Source organism: Struthio camelus, chromosome W (assembly GCF_040807025.1).
Source record: "Struthio camelus isolate bStrCam1 chromosome W, bStrCam1.hap1, whole genome shotgun sequence".
NCBI lineage: Eukaryota > Metazoa > Chordata > Aves > Struthioniformes > Struthionidae > Struthio > Struthio camelus.
The window spans coordinates 40,935,600-40,957,652 of NC_090981.1; the positions used below are offsets into that span (position 1 = coordinate 40,935,600).

Here is a 22,053-nt window from a genome sequence, read left to right on the forward strand (position 1 = left end):
GTGTCTTTGTCAAGATCAAATAGAAGTGGGCTGCATTTACCTAACTTCCTGCTGTTTCAGGAGCCAGACTGCAGAAAGAACTGAAATAGCAACTCCTGTTGGGGAGTACAGCCTGTGTGAGAGGGGTGAAGAAGGGGACCTGCCCCAGGGGGCACTGGCCTCCCCTAGGCTGCAGGTGTTGCCTGAGGGTGCGCTGTTTCCCAAAGGTGTTTGGCCAGCTCTTCTGGGTGGTTTGGGGCAGTGTAGAGACTCGTGAGCCAATGGCAAACACAGTGACACTGCTGATAGTGTTAACCCCATAGTCCTCATAAAAGCTTGCTGTAAAAGGATGGAGGAGGGAAAAGGGAAACCTTGCAGTACTTTCCTCCTTTAGGCATTGAGGAAGGAAACAAGAATTAGCTGCTCCTTTGTATTTAAAAAAATACAGCAGTGGACTAATTATAGCAACAGATTCCCTTAGCTTCTGTGACTGGTGCTCACCAGTGCCAAAGTGAATGAAAAAGGTTTTATCTGGACAGGGGATATTGTATTTTGACATTAATTGTCATTAAAAAAAATGAATTTACATGCATCTTTTTGTCTTTGTTTTACATCCATAGATCGGTGAATTATTGAGCACTACACACCCTGCCAACAAAGCCAGCTTAACTCTCTTCTGCCCTGAGGAAGGGGACTGGAAAAATTCCAACCTTGACAGACACAACCTTCAAGACTTTATTAACATTAAACTCAACTCAGCTTCCATATTGCCCGAAATGGAAGGACTCTCTGAATTCACAGAATATCTGTCAGAATCAGTAGAAGTGCCATCACCATTTGACATTTTGGAACCTCCAACCTCAGGAGGCTTTTTGAAACTCTCCAAACCCTGCTGTTACATTTTTCCGGGTGGAAGAGGGGACTCTGCACTGTTTGCAGTGAATGGATTTAACATGCTTATCAATGGAGGATCCGAAAGAAAATCTTGCTTCTGGAAACTTATCCGACATTTGGACAGAGTCGATTCCATTCTGCTCACTCACATTGGAGATGATAACCTGCCAGGAATCAATAGCATGCTTCAGCGAAAGATAGCTGAATTAGAAGAGGAACAGTCCCAAGGGTCTACGACCAACAGTGACTGGATGAAAAATCTGATCTCACCTGATTTAGGAGTGGTATTCCTCAATGTACCTGAAAACCTGAAGAACCTTGATCCTAACTTTAGAGTAAAAAGGAGTGTAGAAGAAGCTTGTTTTACTCTCCAGTATTTAAATAAGTTGTCTATGAAACCAGAACCTCTTTTTAGAAACGTAGGAAATACCATTGACCCCATCATTTTATTTCAGAAAATGGGAGTTGGCAAACTTGAGATGTATGTGCTTAATCCTGTGAAAAACAGCAAAGAGATGCAATATTTTATGCAACAGTGGAGTGGTACTGATAAAGATAAAGCTGAATTCCTGCTACCAAATGGCCAAGAAGTAGATATTCCGTTATCCTATTTCACCTCTGTCTCATCCCTGATTGTGTGGCATCCAGCTAATCCTGCTGAAAAAATTATTCGAGTTCTGTTTCCTGGAAACAGTACCCAATATAATATTCTAGAAGGACTGGAAAAACTCAAACATTTAGACTTCCTTAAACAACCGATGGTTACACAGAAGGACCTAACTGGGAACATCGCTAGTCCAGCTGTGAAACAAGCAAAGCTGAAACAACGAACAGACAGCAAGGAGAGTCTTAAGCCTGCTGCAAAGACGCCGCCAAGCAAGACAGTCAGAAAAGAATCTAAAGAAGAAACACCAGAACCACCAAAACCTAGTCCAGCACCAGAAAAGCCTCAGAAAGTAGAAAGCAAAGAAAAAGTTCCAGTTAAAAAAGAGAAACCAGCAAAAGTTGAGACCAAACCTATAGTGGCAGAAAAAGATGTAACAAGTAAAGAAGAACAGTTAGTGAAACCTGAAACGGCTGAAAAACAAGCTACAGATGTAAAACCAAAAGTGGCAAAGGAGAAGCCAGTGAAAAAAGAAGTCAAAGCAAAACCTGAAGAAAAGAAAGAGGAGAAAGAAAAACCAAAGAAAGAGGTTCCTAAGAAAGAGGAGAAAACACCTATCAAAAAAGAGGAAAAACCCAAAAAGGAAGAGATCAAGAAAGAAGTTAAAAAAGAGGTGAAGAAGGAGGAGAAGAAGGAAGCTAAAAAGGAAGTGAAGAAAGAAGCTCCACCAAAGGAAGCTAAAAAGGAAGCTAAAAAAGAGGAGAAGAAGGAAATTAAGAAAGAAGAAAAAGAAGCTAAAAAGGACATCAAAAAGCTTCCTAAAGAAACAAAGAAGACATCTACTCCTTCAACTGAAGCCAAAAAACCAGCAGCAAAGCCTAAACCACAAAAGAAGGAGGAACCTGCTAAAAAAGAACCAGTACCTGCTGGAAAGCCAAAGGAAAAAGGGAAAATTAAGACTGTGAAGAAGGAGATCAAAGTTAATGGAGCGCAAGCTGCCCTTGCGGCAGTTGGAGCCGCTGCCACAACTGTAGCAACAGTAGTCGCTGCAGAAATTACAGCTAATGGAAAAGAACTTGAAGCTGAGAGATCCCTCATGTCTTCACCAGAGGATTTGACAAAGGACTTTGAAGAATTAAAAGCTGAAGAGGTAGAAACAATAAAAGAAACAAAACCTCAAGTTGCACTCATAGAGGATGAACTGAAACTCACTGGCACAGTCCAAAAAGAAAAATTAGATCATGAAGGACCTGCTGAGTCCTCTGATGAAGGCATAACTACCACAGAAGCTGAGGGTGAATGCGAACAGACACCTGAAGAATTGGAGCCTGTGGAAAAGCACAGGGTTGATGACATTGAGAAGTTTGAAGATGAAGGAACTGGCTTAGAGGAATCATCTGAAGCAGGGGACTATGAAGAAAAGGCAGAGACAGAAGAAGCTGAAGAACGAGAAGATGAGGAAGAAAAGACACCGCTAGACACCACAAAACAGTATATGGAGGAAGTAAGAAAAATAGAAGAGAGGTCAGAAAAAATACTGGCTGAAGTGGATGCTAGAATTAAAGATGAAAAATATATTGAAAAGGCAGACTATGAGGCATCAGATGAACGGGCTGAGGAAGACAGGGAAGAAGCAGTGGAAAAGGCAGAAACTGAAGAGACTGAAGAGGAGGAGGAAGACAAAGCAGAAGATATCAGAGATGAAGAGGAGACTGAAAAAATAGAAGCTGAAGAAGATTACGTGATGGCTGTAGTGGACAAAGCTGCAGAAGCTGGTGAAGTTGAAGATAAATATGGCCTGCTCATAATTACACCAACTAAACGCTCAGAACCTCAGTCTCCAGCAGTTGAGCCGGCTTCTTCTATCCACGATGAGACATTACCTGGTGGTTCAGAAAGTGAAGCCACTGTTTCTGATGAAGAAAATAGAGAAGACCAACCTGAAGAATTCACTGCTACTTCAGGTTATACACAGTCTACCATCGAAATATCCAGTGAACCAACTCCAATGGATGAAATGTCTACACCCCGGGATGTCATGAGTGATGAAACTACCAATGAGGAAAGTGAGTCACCTTCTCAGGAGTATGTGAACATTACCAAATATGAGACATCACTGTATTCTCAAGAGTTTAGTAGACCTAAACTCTCTCCACTTCCGGATGCTTTCAATGGATTATCTGAAGGATCCAAAACAGAGGCCACAGAAGGTAAAGACTATAATGCCTCAGCTTCTACCATCTCGCCACCTTCTTCATTAGAGGAAGACAAATTCTGCAAATCTGCCTTCCAAGAAGTATACCGGCAAAAAGAAAGTGAAATCCAAGGCACTGCCAAATTAGAAATCCAAGAAACCTATCCAGAAGATGTTGGTGGAAGACATAGTCCAACCAAGAGTCCAGCTGAGAGTTTGTCCCCTCCATCACCAGTTGCCAGAACACCACTGAGTGAACGGAGTGTGAACTTCTCCCTCACTCCCAGTGAGATCAAGGTCTCAGCTGAGCCTGTGCCCATTGCTACTTTGCCTGACGCACATCAGGAAGTACCTGAGGAGCCCTGTGCAAGCCCTGAAGAGAAAACATTAGAAGTAGCATCTCCCTCACAGTCTGCTGCTGGTAGTGCTGGCCACACACCTTATTATCAGTCTCCCACTGATGAAAAATCCAGTCAGCTTTCTTCTGAACTCACTGAAAAGTCAGGAGAAACTCCAGTTAGCTTTGAATTCAGTGAAGTCAAAGATGAGTCTGCAAAACCCAGAATAAGCCCTATGGATGAGCCTGTGCCAGATTCAGAATCTCCTATTGAAAAAGTTCTCTCACCTTTACGGAGTCCACCACTGATAGGTTCAGAGACCTCTTATGATACATTTTTGAGTGCTGATGTAAAGTCTCCCACCAGAGATTATGAAAGTCCTTCTGAGAGTAAAACTGAAAGAGAAAGATCGCCTGTCCAGATAAGCCCAACTTCTGAAGCCAGCTCTGTGGGCCTTTACCAAGAAAAACAGGATGAAAAAAGCATGGAATTCATGGCAATTAAAGAAGGCTTCAGCCTAGAAAGGAAAACGGAGGATACAGAGCCCAGCAGCTCTCAGTCTTCACTGGTCTTGGATGAGCGGAAGTTAGCAGGTGATCTCTCACCTACTCAAATTGATATCAGTCAGTTTGGTTCCTTAAAAGAAGACACTAAAATGTCAATTTCTGAAGGCACTGTTTCTGACAAGTCTGCAACGCCTGTTGATGAGGTTGTAGCAGAAGATACCTATTCCCATATGGAAGGAGTTGCTTCTGTCTCTACAGCATCAGTTGCTACTAGTTCATTTCCAGAACCAACTACTGATGACGTATCTCCTTCTTTGCATGCCGAAGTTGGATCCCCTCACTCTACAGAAGTTGATGATTCTCTTTCGGTGTCAGTTGTACAAACACCAACAACGTTCCAGGAAACAGAAATGTCTCCATCTAAGGAAGAGTGCCCAAGGCCCATGTCAATTTCTCCACCAGATTTCTCACCTAAAACCGCAAAATCAAGAACACCAGTGCACGATCATAGGTCTCCTGAGCAGTCAACTATGTCAGTAGAATTTGGTCAAGAGTCCCCTGAGCAGTCTTTAGCAATGGACTTTAGTAGACAGTCTCCAGAATATCCTACTGTAGGCACTAGTATTCATCATATATCTGAAAATGGACCAACTGAAGTAGATTATAGCCCTTCAGATGTACAGGAGCCTACTTTTGCACAGAAGATTTCCCCTGTTGAGCAAACATCTTACTCTCAGGAGAAGGATATTTCAGAAATTATTTCAGTTTCTCAAATTGAAGCTTCATCCTCAACTTCATCAGCTCATACACCTTCCCAGGTAACTTCACCACTGCCAGAGGAAACTTTTTCAGGTGCTGTTCCACCCAGAGATATGTCACTACATTCTTTTACCTCAGAAAAGGTACAGAGCCTGGGAGAAAAGCTGTCACCAAAGTCTGACTTATCTCCATTAACTCCAAGGGAATCCTCTCCTCTATACTCCCCTAGTTTTCCAGATTCACCTCCTGCAGTCACAGAAGCAATGTCAGCGAGTCACGCATCATCGTTGTCGCTGCAAGTGTCCTCTGACAAAGCATTTGACTATCAAGCTGGCACATTACAAGAACCACTAACAAAGCATAGTCCAGAATCTTTAGCCTCTCCGGAAAAAGAAGATTCGGAGAAAAGTAGCAGGTCACCAGAAGAACTGAGTTACTCTTATGAGGCAACTGAGAAAACTACAAGGTCACCAGAGGATATTAGCTACTCTTATGAGTCAATTGGAAAACCTACTAGATCACCTCAGGCCACAGATTATTCCTATGAGGCAACAGAAAAAACTACAAGGTCACCTGAAACCACAGATTATGCCTATGAGACAATGGGGAAAACCGTGAGGTCACCTGAGGCCACAGATTATGCCTATGAGAAGACAGGGAAAACCACCAGGTCACCTGAGGCCACAGATTATGCCTATGAGACAATGGGGAAAACCACCAGGTCACCCGAGGCCACAGATTACGCCTATGAGACAACGGGGAAAACCAGCAGATCACCCGAGGCCACAGATTACGCCTATGAGACAACGGGGAAAACCAGCAGATCACCCGAGGCCACAGATTACTCCTATGAGACAACGGGGAAAACCAGCAGATCACCCGAGGCCACAGATTACTCCTATGAGACAACGGGGAAAACCAGCAGATCACCCGAGGCCACCGATTACTCCTATGAGATAATGGGGAAAACCACCAGATCACCCGAGGCCACCGATTACTCCTATGAGATAATGGGGAAAACCACTAAATCACTTGAGATTACAGATTATTCCTACGAGAGAATTGGAAAAGCCACCAGATCACCTGATGCTGTGGATTACTCTTATGAGACAACAGGGAAAACCACTAAGTCACCAGAAGCCATTAGCTACTGCTATGAGACAGCAGGGAGAACCACCAGGTCACCTGAGGCCACGGCTTACTCCTACGAAACAACTGGAAAAGCTACCAGGTCACCTGAGGCCACAGATTACTCATTTGAGACCACTGGAAAAGCCACCAGGTCACCTGAGGCCACAGATTACTCATTTGAGACCACCGGGAAGGCCACCAGGTCACCTGAGGCCACAGATTACTCATTTGAGACCACCGGGAAGGCCACCAGGTCACCTGAGGCCACAGATTACTCATTTGAGACCACTGGGAAGGCCACCAGGTCACCTGAGGCCACAGATTACTCATTTGAGACCACTGGGAAGGCCACCAGGTCACCTGAAGCTACTAGCTATTCCTATGAAGCAAGTGGACATTTTACTCCAGGAAAATCATTAGCAGAATCCCGTCAAGATGTTGATTTATGCCTTGTGTCCTCCTGCGAATATAAACACCCTAAAACCGAACTTTCACCCTCATTTATCAACCCAAATCCCCTAGAGTGGTTTGCAAGTGAAGAACAGTCTCAAGATCAAGAAAAGCCATTAACTCAATCTGGGGGAGCCCAGCCACCTTCTGGTGGAAAACTGCCAGCACGACAGTGTGATGAAACACCCCCTACGTCAGTAAGCGAGTCTGCGCCATCTCAGACGGACTCGGATGTTCCTCCCGAGACTGAAGAATGCCCTTCCATCACTGCAGATGCTAACATTGACTCAGAAGATGAGTCAGAAACCATTCCAACAGATAAGACAATTACGTACAAACACATTGACCCTCCGCCTGTCCCAATGCAAGATCGCAGCCCTTCCCCTAGGCACCCTGATGTCTCCATGGTTGATCCAGAGGCTTTGCCTGTTGACCAGAACTTGGGCAAGCCTTTGAAGAAGGACCTCAAAGAAAAGACAAAAACAAAAAAGCAGGGTACTAAGACCAAATCTTCCTCTCCTGCTAAGAAAAGTGATGGTAAATCAAAACAAGTGGCTTCCCCAAAGCCAGCTGTAAAAGAATCTTTAGACAAAATTTCCAAAACAGCTTCTCCAAAAAAGAAGGAGTCTGTTGAGAAGGCAACCAAAAATATCTCAAATCCAGAAGTAAAGTCTCGAGTGGAAGAGAAAGACAAGGATACCAAGAATGCAGCAAATTCAACAACATCCAAGTCAGTGAAGACTGCAACTACAGGTAAAGACAGAGAGGAGCTCCCTAGTGTTAAGGTTTTCTTAGTTGTTGCAATTGGGTTAGGTTGCCTTTATATCAGCTGAGATCATGGCACCTTCCCCCCCCCCCCCCACCAAAGTCCCTATTTTAAATAAAAGTCCAGCACGTAACAGCCACATTTAAATGAATGGAATTCACTGAATTAGCTTTTGTACTCCGAGAGGCTTGTTGTGTCAGTTTACTCAGATGTAAACACTTAGAGCAAGTGCATCAAATATGAAGAGCTTAGTACTGGTTGTCTAAATTGTTAGGCCATTGTTAGTAATTGAAAGTACTGCTGTAGGTGAAGTGATATGAGCCACTTTTTCTTTATAAGAATCATTTAGACAAGATACTCTTTAACAAAAACAAATGGAGTTTAAAATTGTGAGAGGCAGAAGTTCTGTAGACATTGGATGTTTTTATTACTTTTCTGGATTAGTTTTAAAAAGATTTTTTTTTTAATTGGAACAGTAGTAAGAGCACTTTCAGTGACAAAAGCACGTACATCACATAATCCAGTTAAAAGTCCTATGCCATCAGTAATGACTAAACATATTGGAAGTTAATATCATTTTGAATGACTGTTAGGTACACTTAGTAGTAACGAAATATGAATTAGATTACTCAAGGAGGCATTGTGCTAATATGTTGTTTCCTGTAGGTCTTGTTACAGAGTATTTTGAGGATACTTTGATTTTGCAGTTGTCGGGACCAATGTTCTACTGAAAGCTTTTTACAAGCAGCAGGTCTAGGATTCAGTGGAAGCAAACCACCATTCAGCTCTCTGTAGACTCCCCATTTTATGCTGTCCACCATTCCTTTTTTTGTGCCTTAGTTTCCATGTATCTGTTAGTAGATGCTTTTCAAAACAGCGGTATAACTCCTCGTACCTTACACATCTCCAGCACTTTAGCTCTGTATTAGATTCGTCTTTTTTGAAGCATACTTTTCAGGTATATGCTAGAGCTGAAACCAAGGTTCTATTTGATATTGACATTTAAGTGTAAAATTTCATGTGTAGTGTTATATTTACTGTTGGTATCCACACACATACAAATGTATCACAAATTGTTTCACGATAAAAAATGATTTTGTAACATTCCCAATAGTTTAAAAATCTCTAATTCAGGAAATCCTATCATATTATGATGCTTATTTGGCATATTGGTGTATGATGAATGCATTAGACAATTGCAATGGACTTTCCTCGCCTGACAATATATGACCCTAAAATACAGTGTATTGCTCAGATAATTTAGTTTACCAAACATCATCCTCTGTAACATCATGAGAAGACTAATAAAATATCAGTGCTGATCATCTGAATACAATCACTGATCAAATCCTGATGGCCAGTTTATAGCAAAAGTAGAATCTCTTATAGTGTTTTTATGTGAGTGTTTGAACTTCCTTTTGACTGAAGCTCTTCTTAGAAGAGGTATTACACTAAAATATGGTAGCAAAAACATGCTCCCCCACCTCATTTTTGTGATAAATGGGTAATTTGTATATGCAAATAAGGATCCAGCAGGCAAACAAACGCTTGTTCTTAGTTCCCTGAAGTAACTGCTGTAGGAAGTTTCACTGTCCTCCCAAGTTCCTCTCTTCTACTCGCGTATAGGAGCTTCCTTGTGCAGCTGTAAGATGGTCCTAGCACTTCAACAGCTGCTACGCCTTGTTACCCCTTGGTACCTCAAAACTCAAGGGCGCTTCAGACCTGCGTGGCTTCCTGTTCGGCCCCACGAGCAAAGAGCTGGGGTTGTGTTATAATCATGCATACCTCAGTCTTTCAAAAAGCTGTACTTCTTACCTTGGAAAATAATATTCCCATTCATTGTATGGTAATTCAGTAATCGCAGCCCTGCATAGCAATTGTTGAACAATAGTAGCATATTACTGGGAAAGGCTCAGTCAATTGCTGGTTATATGTGGTAGTGAATTTTTATTATATTATATAGTCAGTTACATTTATTCCGATTTTTTTCCTCCCAGTACAGCCATGATTTGGATACAACTAAACTGGAACATGTCATTAGATGCAGGAGGGTAACAAGATAATTGTTTCAGAGGACAGAGAAGTACAGCTGTAGCTATGTGATGCTTAACCAACATGAGCTATTTTAGGGAATATCGCCTCAGCAATTATAACGATAATTAATAAATACATCTTTTCAGGCAGTCTGTGATATATTCTTTTGTTGTTTGGTTTCCAAAGGACCTGGAAATAGTAAGCTGACAAAATCAACAGCTGTGCCTCCAGGACCCCCGGTGTATTTGGATCTGGTGTACATCCCCAACCACAGCAATAGCAAGAACGTTGATGTTGAGTTTTTCAAGAGGGTCCGGTCATCCTACTATGTGGTGAGCGGGAACGATGCTGCTGCCGAAGAGCCGAGTAGGGCCGTTCTGGACTCCCTGCTGGAGGGCAAGGCCCAATGGGAGAGTAACATGCAGGTATGCTCTTCTCTAGTGTATCTGCCTGGAAATCTAAACTTTTCTGGGAGACAACTACAGGAAGCAAGAGCAGGCCGCGGCTGCTCAGGGCAGGGGTTTGCAGCCAGGGCTCCTTGTTCACTAGTGATGTGAGAGGACGCATGGGTAAAGCTTAGAGCTGGCCTTACTTGGCAGCACCCCCATTTCTGGCTCTTCTCATCTGTTTCTGGAGAATAAAACAGCAGCCACAAACCTGACTCAGACTTGCCTCCTCCTCACAGCAGTTGCAGTGCTTGCGTGGCTTGATGCTGGGCACCATTCCCCCTACAAGCTACCTGTTGTCCTAGGCCTCTACCAGAGCTGCTGCCCTTTCTTCTCTAGCGAGCACTGAGACAACAGTAAATAGGAGAGAGAGGAAGGGACGGTTATTTACAGCATGTCACCTCCTTCCTCCACTCCCCTAAACCGTTCTCCTCATCTGCGCTATCATACCTGTAGCGCTGTTTCCAACAACTACGACCCCAAGCCTTCCCCCGTCAGTCCCAGGAACATCTCAGAACTAGCGTATCCCATTTAAACTCTGGGGACCTCAACAAGAGATCTGAGGAAGGAAATGAGAGTGAAACTCAGTCCAAAACAATTGGGAGCTCCTAGTTGACAAAGCCATTTGGCTTAACTGTGTTTGAATACTGTTTGGTCTTATTGCTATACCATATAGGATTCTGGAAACCTTGCAGTCTGTAAGCAGGAGAGAAAACGTGAATGTTTCATGGTTTATATAGTTGTCATGTACACTTAGAAACTTCATATGCCCTTCTGACATAACACATAAATAAAAAATCTTTGTCATAACCTGAAAAGAGATCAATGCAGACTACAGACTGCTACTTCTCTGGAAAGCTACATCTCAGCACCTTACAGGAAGAAGTTTTTGTTTTGATTAACTGCTTCTTTGTGGTTATTTAATCCTACCTATACATTTAATTATTTTCTCTTATCCATCCACTTATTTGGGTATTTATTGCCTAAAGATCCACTCTTTGCAAAAGGGAAACACACTTGCTGGCTGGGACTTCTTAAAAGGTGTTTTTCTTGTCCCAGTCCATTCCTCAGGAGTTCTCCTGTTTTGTGTTGTAGGTGACCTTAATCCCAACCCATGACTCAGAAGTGATGAGGGAATGGTACCAAGAGACCCATGAGAAACAACAGGACCTCAACATCATGGTTTTGGCAAGCAGCAGCACTGTTGTTATGCAAGATGAATCTTTTCCTGCATGCAAGATTGAACTGTAAGAACAAGACCATGCACCACAACATTAAACTTTGTTTCCAGAAATTCTTCAATTTGAAAACACCTTTTCTAAAAATTCAACCCATCTATTTCGACTGCTGAACTATATACCTGCCAAATGCTATACTGTGTCACGGTGATGCAAGTCACTAATATTTTTCAGTCTTTGCTGATTGCTAAGGGAAATAACAGTATTTCCATAGTAGGGTTCAAATTACTGCGAAAAAACAGATCCAGCTTCATCTCCGCTGAACATTTGGAAACCATGCACTAGCAACCCCAACTGACTTCTGCCAGGTAGAGGCATTTGGCCTCTAAAGAAACACAGAGAGAGAGAAAGAGAGAGAGGGGTAGGAGGAGAAAGTAATAAATAATTAGATCTGCATTAGTCTCATGGCAATAGATGTATCGCTTACTGCAGTCTGCTTATGCTCTAACATGAAAAGAAAGTTTTAAATTTGTATCCATCTGAGCTATCGCAAAGGGGGTCCTTACTTTACAGAATTAAGTTAGCTGGAAAATAAAAAGAAACAGAATGTGGCTAGGAAGGGACGTACAACCTGAACAGTCATTAGCAGTTATCCACTTTAATTTGAACTCTGCATACTGACATGCCATAACAATCATAGACCAAATATGCAAGTAGTTTGAACCCCATTCAGAATTCGAAAACCTTTCTTTCAACATGCAGACATGTTGGTCTAAGGCACGCTCCCAGTGAAAATCCACTTACTCCACTCAGAATTGACCAGTCCACATGCTTAAACACCCACGTCAATTAACCGAAGCAAAATACCAAAGCAGTTGGGAGTACATACAGTAGACAATTTGCCTTAGAAAGTGACTTGAATGTACAAAGAAACTTGATGCACTTATTTTTTAATGCTGAGACAGCAAGTTTATAAAACATCTGTGTAGGATCATAGTTACACCAGTAAAGAAGTGTGAGTGTGCATGTGTGGTACTAGAAGCCTATATGACTGGTCAAACAGCTTGGTGCTATGAATTGCGTGTGTTAGTTATGTGATCACTTCATTGATGCACCTGGACAACTCAACAAGGCAAGACAAGCATTATTTTTGAAAGCTTCTTTTGTACTGTGGAAGCAAGATTGAAGTGTTGTCCAGTATCAGAGTTGCAAAACTTAGTGAAACATTCAGGATGGTGAAAAAGGTTACCTGCGAGTCTGTACAGTATTCAATCTTCCTTTGTCTTACCTTATTTTGTTTAATTTAAGAGTGAATATGGGAACAAATGTACAGAATCCTTTTTTTTAGTGCTGCGTGAACTTTTAATAGATGAATTTTTAACAAACGTTTTCATTTACAGGAAAATGCAAAGAAAAATTTTTCAGGTGAAGGAAATTTTTTTTAGTAGTTTTGTAAGATAAATGAATAATGTTGTTTAAGGTTCTGGTGAGAATGGATATTGCGGTAACATTTATTGAAAATAGACAACTGCCAATACCTTGGTGGGAGGGAGGGGGGCTCATAATGATAAAATTAACCTCTTGATGACAACAGAAAATGGGATTTGAAAAGCTGATTGCCTAATCTTTACAAGGGTGTAACCTAGATTCTCAACCCTCGCAAGATCTTGAAGGAAAATAGAATAAGCAGAGATAAGCTAAAACAAGTCACATCCTCCCTTCTTCCTTCCTTTCTTCCTTCCTTTTTTCCTTCCCTTCTTCTTTCCTTTCCTCCTTCCCTTCTTCCTTCCTTTCTTCCTTCCCTTCTGCTTTAGATCACGTGCAGAGGAACAGCATATACAACAGTTCCATGATTTAAGACAGTTTGGATTTTTTTGTCTCAGATGCTTTAGCCAAGTAAAATATTGTTACATTGTAGGTTTGTGAATCTGAATATGTAGAAGGTGTAAAGGCCTCCAACATGGAGATATGTGCTGGTCTCTATGATTCACCGTTGTGGCTGGTATTGAGTTTCATGAAGTAGTGAATTATGACCTCATTTTATTTTCTTTACTTCTAATTTATTTCAAATTTACATTGATAGGACTTTTTTTTTAATAGGTATATGTTTGCACTCCTAATTTTTATGAATTTTTTTTTTATACTGCTTTAGGGCCCTTTAAATGTGGGCTCCTGAGGCCCAGTTAATGCTGTGAATTACTGTTTGTCAATTGTTGGGGGTTTTGATTTATTTTAAATGTTTTCCTTTTGTATCTCCAGCAATGCTGTTTTATTTATTGTTATTCCTTTTAAGTCCTTAAGGATAACAGAATGACTATGGCACAAAAGGCAGATGGAAATGTGTTGTGAAAACAAGCATGTTGGCTGGGCTTATGATCATTTACTTAAAATCGCTTTTGTAAAACATAGTCTGCAAAGTTATAGGCAAAATATTTGGCAGAATAGTTGTATTATTTCTACAATTTTTTCTGCTTTGTCTACTTTCTTATATAGGTAAGATTTCAAACTTTTTGAGTGGGTGGGAACAGATTTTCTGATTTTGTGACAAAATCTGAAACAGTTTGTAGCTCCGCTTTGGCAGAAAATCTGTTTAAGTATAGCAGTGGTCCGGAGACTAATCTCACTTAAAGTCCTGTAAATCTGCAACAATTTCACTGCAGTCAGTGAAGTTACCGTTATTTGGTCCTGCTGTAAATGAAATTTGAATCAAGCCTTAAATTTCCCCAAGTAAGTTTGTGATGGCTCAAGTATTTGTTTTAAAAAAAAATAGGCAGTTACAGCCCATCTGAACATGTACGTTCATTTTTGCTGCTACAGGAATATTAAAAACCCAATCTGGCTACTCCGAGGTATTGTAAAGCCTGGTCCATCCGTTCCCTTTTAAACGTTTTAAACGACAACCGCACGCCTGGGCGTAACACAGATACGAACTCCTCCATTCGCTCCTCTTGCCCTTGATGTCTTTCCTGCCAGTGGAACTAATCTAACTGTGCTAGTCGTAATACTGCACAATTAGTTTAGGAACAGTCATCAAAATGTACCGTGTACATTAATGATGAGTGCTGTTGATCAGCACAGATTTCTAGGAGCATGGTTTGATATTGATTTCTCTAATTATAAAGATTCAATATTTGAGTGTAAAGGACACTCCATTTAAGTGATGGTATTATCCATAATAGCATCCCCAGTCATGATCTTTGTGCTATTACTATACTGCTTAACCTTAAATTCAAAGAAGAATTAACTTTAGAGATCACATCCCACTCCTGAACTTGATCAGGGCCTCTCTTGCATGCCTTTTCAAAGTCTTGTGGTGGGCCTGACTTCACTGACCTCTACTTTTCACTCCATCTTTCATAGAAATCACTTTTGATTTTTTTTGATTACCTGACATACTGTGGTGAATGGAGCTAACTGTGTATATGAATGTTTTTTTTTAATTGTCTATGATAGCTTATGCATTTTAGGAGAGTCCCGGTACTCATTTACTAAGATTTAATCAATTTTTAATTGAATTTTGAATCCCTCCCACCACAAGCAAGTCAGCTCCAACGAGCGCTTACTGTGCATTTGGGACATTTCTGTCATATGCTTCTCTTTGTTCATCTGTCGCCAGAGGTTCTTGCTCAGTGATGATGTTTTGAGAGAAATAGTAATTTTGTTGGTCTGGATTTATTAGAAAAGGAAAAAGTATAATGTTTACACTTGAAAGAAACTGTAAGCTTTCATCTTTTCACCTAATAATTGAACAAAACACTAAAAGCAACTAGGGGTAAGCATTTCTTAGAATGCAATTATATTATTCACCTGGTTTAAAAACGTTTGCTATTTAAAATAAAAAAAAGAAAAAAAAAGTCAGTTTGTTGTGACTTTACAAAAAAAATCTAAAAAAGGAAATAACTAAATAAAACCATGGCATAAAAATATTGAAAGAAAAAGAAAAAAAAAAAAGAAGAAAAAAAGAAAAAGCTTCTCTGCACTAGACTAGCTAGGAGCTCCCGATGGCAGGAGCTACCTCTTCAAGACTGGGCTGTAATCACAACTGTAAAAGAGCAAATCTGAAGTCTGCTTTCACGCATTTGCATGCAGCCATTATCTTCCAAACTATGGAAAGGAGCAGTCTTGTTGCTGGCTGAGAAGCACCTCACACACCTCCTCTCTCTTGTTCTGAATGGTGTTTGTGTCAGTCTGCAGCTGTGTATGGTATTATGTCTTATAATCCTGCATCACTTCTATTCTATCCAGTCATATCTAATGTAGAAAATTAGTTTCCAGTGAAAGTAATATGTAGTGCTTTTATGATATTTGTGTGCAATATCCCCTCTTCCATTGAGGATATTTGATGTAAAGGAAACAAACTCAGTTCCACAATAAAATACAAAAGTGGTAAAGTGGTGTCGACATGTTTCTTGTCTTTGTGTGTGTATGTATTTGTAAGTTTGCCCTTTCCTTCAGTCATGATTATCCAGTATATGGGTTTTTCCTTAAAAGAGCAGTGACCCTATTTAAGTGCTAGATAAGAACCAACCTCTGTTTGGCAATCAATCAGAAAATAAACGGAGAAGATTATTTTTATCTTGTGATGTAAAACATTATCATGATGTACCATGATGTGGCTTTTATTTTTTGTTCTCGTTTCTGTATTGCTCAGCAGCGTGAGAAAACACCTCATTTTCAGCAAGTACAGCTTCAAGTGGCAGGGTCAGAGATGGCCAATAAAGCCACACCAGCCTGAGCCCCTCCTGGTGTGAAGGGAGATCGCTCCCCAGTCAGGCAGTTGTTGCAGGGTAACAGCGAACGCGGACCCTGCAGAGCGCCGCTGCCCGGCCCTGCGGCGGGGACGAAGGGGCTCGGGCAGCACAGCGCGCTCGGGAGGAGCTGCGGTCGGAGCTGAAACCGTACTGTGGTGCCCTGTTTTTGTTTTTCACTTCTGGGGCTTACTCCTGCCAGTGGCAGGCTTGTCCTCCGCTCCTGTTAAAGGGATGCTGTAAGATGAGGCCTTCAGAGCGGTGATGGCCGTGTGACGACCGCTGGAGGGAGGGAGGTGTGACAGCCAGCACCTACAGCCTTCCCGTGGGTGAAGAGTGAGGCAGTGGGAGACGGTAATCCCGTGAAAGCGGGTAAGGGCTCACGTGGCACAGGGCGAAGGGTGCTCGCTGCAAGGGGACGCAGTGGCACCGCGTGATTTCCTTCGTCCTCAGACGGGAGTGCTGCTTGCGCACTCTTTTCTGTCTCTAACTTCTAAGGTTTCGTTCATAAATTCCAACAAACAGGTACCGTGTGGCTGCTTGGGCTGGGCTCAGTGTGGCCAAGCAGAGCAAAACAAAGACCAGGTGAGGCAGTCAAGCGCTACAAATCTTGACCCCTCAGGATCATCCTGCATATGTTTGTGTCGAGATTTTTTGAGCTGTTGTGGTAGAGAAGCCTGATGCTAGCTAAAATATATATACTGATAGCGTAAAGCATACCAGGTCAGGTTTCACTCCTGACCAGTCTCCTGTAATTGCAGAGCAAGACTCTGGATATGCGCAGGTAGAGCTACATACGTGCTTTGGTCTGCAGCATTTTCATTGCTGATTCCAGAAGCCAAATGAAAGCACTTTTCTTCAATGCACCTGCTGAGGAGAAGAGTTTTTGTTTCCCCTAGTGTTGTTAATGAACAACTTTTTATGCAGGTAGTAAAATATTTCAGATGGTGCAGGAAATTGAGAGTCCTCAGTCCTATTGGGTATATCTAAAATGAGGCATCTGTTTGGTGGCACCCAGACCTGGAGGCTGTTTAATACTCATTTCTAGTATTTTAGGGTTGGGAAGAAATGGTACTTTTTCATGGTTCCTAAAATGGGATTAGAAGTGTGTGTGTGTGTGTGTGGGGGGGGGGGTTCCCTTGAGTCATGTTAATGGTGACACCCTGTAGTTGCAGCAAGCCCTACATTTGGCTGTGCCGCCCGGCTTCCCAGAGGGTCGCAGTGCTCGTGCAGCACCCCCACTGCCCACCTGCGTCCATCGCAGCAACCGCCGCGGCTGTTACCTGCTGCTCGGGTCCCCACCTTCCCCTGGCACGCACAGGCAGGCCGGTACGGCTGGTGCGGGGCCCCTGAGGACATCCTCCTCCTTTTTACTCTGTATATTTTCCTCAGATTCAGCCCAACCCCTGGAGGGGGTGTGCATTCACCGCTGTTTTTCAGGGACCCTTGCCCCTTACGTACTACTTCTCCGCAGTTGAACAGTTGTGGCGTTTGCAGCCCTGCTGTGAACAGCTGGCAAGGCGGCAGCAGAGCGTCACCAGGCATCTGCTGGCAGCTGCACCGGCAAAATGATTGCATCTGCCATGATTTACATATCATGCTGCAGCCCAGTCATCACCTCTGCTTGCGAATTATGCAGAGAAGTGAAAGAGCTAGAACTCATCTCCTAACATCAATAAATCTAAATACATATAGCGATTGCTGTATACCTTGGCATTATATTCTGTATACCTCTTATGGTTCAGAAGCTCATTTTAACTCAACTTTTAGAAATGTCATGTTATCTCAACCCAGCTGTATTACTTTCTCAGCTTCCACAGCTGAAGGTAAATTGAACCACTAAGTCACTTAAATACTTAATATGAACCCCCTAGACTGCAAGTCAGTATTTCCAACAAGAGTTTACAGTTTCCAAAGACGTAATTAGAGCAGCAGTTACCATGTATATTAGATCAGAATAGGCTTGAAAGTTTCTTTCCAAATTCATTTAAGGGGTGAATTGTCAGGAGCGGGCAATAAACAAGATACATTGAAAGCTGAGTTGTTTTGATAATCTAATGTGCATGCCAATGAGGCTCTAATGCCATTCTGTGCCTGAGACCATGCTGGGTGCACTATAGTTTATCAGCAACGTTTACGAGCAGCTACTGAGTCAGGGCCGTAACAATTGCTAGTAGAGCTTGGTGCCTACGTTGCAATTACTGCATGGTACATATATTTCTGTGGGGAGGCTGACCCAGAGCACAGTTTTCTTGAATGCATTTACTATCTTAAATGGCTCTTGACTTATTGTCTAATGGCTCGTTCTTTGCTTATACTTCATTCGCTATGGGTCTTTTTTCAAGGAGTTGCTGTCCCAAACGCAGGTTGTTCGTCACTTACGTCAGCAGTAGTTATTCTTCTGCAGTGGAAGAGCATTGCCCTCAGTAATGCTAAGATTTCCCATAATTATATTTCTGACAAATTAAGTTTATATTTTCCACAAATGTGCTAAAATTTTGACTAGAAATACATTTTGCAAAGGTCAGTTGAACTTTCTACTTAAACATGCCTAGCGAAGGCAACAGCAGTACTTGCCGAGTTGGATGCCGTTCGGTGGGGCAGAACTTGCATCCCTTGAGGACCATAGTGCAACTCTGTTTTTGTAAACATGACTTTGAATTTGTAAAGATTGTAACAAATAACTTCATTGGCAGAAATGGGAACTTTCTGACAGCCAACTGTTGATGTTCTTATATTCAGTTTAGGTCTTTCCCTGTACCCCCCGAGACGTGTCATTGACTTCAAAGGATGTGAGAGCCGATCCATAACAGCTCATGCAAATACTCAGAGCAGTGCAAGCGAAAACAGACTTAATATCTGTTTTGCTCTAATAGCAATTGTTCAGATGGAGAAGCCTTAAAGTTTTACCCGCCCTGGGCCCTCAGAACCGGCTCTGCCGCTGGCCCCCTGTGCAGGCACGGCCGCGGTGCGCGGGGGCAGCGCCTTGCCTGGGAGCAGATGCTGCTCCCGCGTTTTCTTGCCAGCCGGTGCCTCGGCTTTGAGTCTTGGCACCGGTCACGGTAGCCGGTGATCCTGTCACGGATGGTTTAGGTGACATCAGGTCCAAACTGATGTTAAAAAAACACTATTCCAGAATTACATTTTTCTGCCGCGGGATCGAGCCACTGTGAGGCCCCGCTGGGGCTGGGACGATCCCTTCCCTCGACACCACGGGAAGGGCCGCACCGCCACGGCAAACTTGGCACCTGACCGGGTCCGAGCACCCCTCTGAATTTTAGGTTGACAAGGTCAGGAGTTACCAGAAATAGGCCCTGTCTGTGAAGGGCTTCAGGCGACATTTATGTGAACCACAAGGGAATAAATATATAATTTTCCTCTTGTGAATAATGGATAACGACCTTCAGTGCTTCGGAAATCTTCTGTCGGAGACACTCGTGGGAGGAAGGGGTACATATTTGCTTACCTAACCAGCAGCCTCTTTGGTGTCTGCCACGGATTTGAATCAGCGATCTGTTTTTTGAATTAAAGGGGCCAGCTTTAACCCTTACGGAGCTGGTATTTCTCCAAGCAGCAGCCAAAAGGATGCCTAGGTAGCAGAGAGGCTTTGCGGTGGTGTGGGTTGCTGCTGCCTTTGGCGGGCGGCGCTGCGGGAAGGGGCCCTGCCCTGGCTGGGGAGGGAGCAGGGGAGCTACCAGCGCCGCTGGGATGTGCAAGGCTGTAGCAGGAGCAAGGTGCACGCCGGTGTTAGTCGGGCTGGTGTCACCTTGTCTGCACGCACAACTCCGTGACTGTGCATGCAATCGTACTGCTTCCAGCACCAGGAGGTTTTCTCTACCTGTAGCCATATAGATACTTGGATAATGAGTAGGGAAATTATTCAAGAACTTCTAGGATGAAAGATATGCTCCTGTGATTTAGAAATAAACTGACAAGGGCGAAACTGCAGTAGCTTTAATCCAAATCACAGCTGTAGTCACAAACGAAAACAGGATGTGAAGGAACATTTCTAGAGGGAGAGGTGGTCCAAAAAAAGGAGATACTGTTACTACCGAGAAAGATCTTGCTCTGTCTCCTCGAGGAAATCTTTTGACAGTGCCATCCACAGGCAGAAACATCTAAGCAGCTGTCTGAAATGGTGCAGCAAAGAGCAGCAAGATTTCAGAAAGCTTGAGCGTTTCCTAGGGAGCTCGCATCAGACGAGTGCCAGGGAGCAGGGCTGGGGGAACTCAGCAGTTTTTGTGGCTGTAGAAAACACAAACGCGCGCGCGCACGCACACACACACACACACACACACACACACCACTTTCTGTATATGTGTATACACACATATACACATATACAGGCACCCACATTTTTTTCCCCGTGGTGTCCACACTCCTGTTTGAGCAGCGGCTGATGAAAGGTAGTGTATGGCTGCTGTGCAGCCCCTCAGTGTCGCCAGCTGTACCACAGCAGCTGATGGCTAGCGGGGGGAGCACACAAGCCACAGGTGAGCACAGGGCAGGCTTGTGACTAGCTGGTTCCCCCTTTCACTCTGAGGAATTTGCGCGTCTTGTTCAAACTGATTTTAAGTTTAGGCTAGCAAGCACTTGAAAAACATGTTTGTGAAACTGTGTGCGTAATGTTATTTGTGCAAGTCAACTCTGGCTCCCTTTTCCTGGAATGAGGAAGAGAAAAGCAGGTAAGTCAAATTGAGTTCGTTGCTATTCTGTTATTTTCCATGCTGCTGCCTATGTGGTGAAATGTTGGCCGGGTCTCCCTAGAGCAGCTGAGCACATGCCTGAACAGTGCTCTTCTCCCAAGGTCTCTGACTCTCCCCTTCTCACAATTTGTCTGTCCCGGTATCAGCCCACCCCACAGCTGGCAGGTGCGAGAGAGCACCAAAGCAGAGCGTACCTTGTAGGCTGTTATTTGATTTCCACCCCACATGCACATAACTCCAGATGCTAATTTCTATTTCCCAGCGAAGTGCAAACCTCCTGGGGGAGCTGCCTCTGGGGCCTGGACGCCTCGAGGTGCCCCAGGGCTTGGTGAGCTGTGCTGCAGCCTGCACAGCCCCTGGTGCGTTGCCACCAGGGACAGGGAGGCAAAAAGACGTGGCCTTGCTGTGGGGGAGGGAATAAACATGACATGATGTACAGGAGGAACATGAAGAGGGATCAAGGAGGGGGAGATCAGCAGGGGAGCTGGCAAAGCTGGTAAAGCGGCGTGCTGGTGAATTCAAGAGGATAGAGGTAGGCTTACGGCTTGCAGGAATGTGAGACTTTGCGAGGCTAGAAAGCACTGGTTTGACAGAAACTGGCTGCTACTGAGGGAGCTGGTGGCGAGACCTGGGCTAGACAGAGGTGCTGGACGGTGAAGAAATAGTTGGCTGGAGCCTGAAGGGGGGGGGGAGAGGTAAGGGGAGCCCTGGTGTGGGTCAGGCATTGGATAGGGCTCGGCAAAACTAAGGACTTCTCAAGCCAGGAGTGGTCTGGGGCCCGTGGGTGCATGGGAGACAGCTTTGACTGCAGCGAGATTTTGGATTTGATTGCCTTCATCCAGCCCTAGAGATAAGAGCTGCCTGCAAAGTGTTTAGTAGGGAAATTCCTGTCCCAAGAGCGGGTGGGACAGATTGGTGATGACTTGGGCCTCGTGCAGAATACCTGGTCTACCCGCAGTGCAGAAGAACTGCTCCTGAAGGGTAATGCTACCCAAAACTGGCATGCTCCGCGGTTTACTTAAAGCCTATGCCCAGATAAAAGCTTGTAGCTGCACTGCTTGAGAGTAGTTTCAGCTTCAGCCTAGGCTTAACGTATTTGAACCTATAGTGCCTGGCGTAAAACAAGGTTGTAATGCCGTAATATTAATTAACGATCAGGTTACTCAAAGCACAGAGGGGGGGGGGGAATTATTTTTTTTCCCCTCCCCTTTCTATTGTTAGCATAGTTAAGGCTAAAAAGGTGGAGGGGGAAGTTGTGAGGGAACTGAAGCCTGCTCTGCCAGAGGCGGGGAGGAAATGGCAGCTAGCAGCTTGCTAGCG

The 22,053-nt window shown here is 43.5% G+C and overlaps 1 protein-coding gene across 1 annotated transcript in view; it reads left to right on the forward strand.

The window, feature by feature from the left end:
* Window positions 1–14,802, forward strand: part of LOC104152981 (microtubule-associated protein 1B) — a 73,796-nt gene extending 58,994 nt beyond the window's left edge. Inside the window, exons 5-7 of the mRNA XM_068925262.1 lie at window positions 600–7,608; window positions 9,842–10,080; window positions 11,197–14,802. Of these exons, the coding sequence (XP_068781363.1) occupies window positions 600–7,608; window positions 9,842–10,080; window positions 11,197–11,352 (7,404 nt within the window). The 3' untranslated portion in view covers window positions 11,353–14,802. The remainder of the gene's footprint in view (window positions 1–599; window positions 7,609–9,841; window positions 10,081–11,196) is intronic.
* The last annotated feature ends 7,251 nt before the right edge of the window (window positions 14,803–22,053 follow it).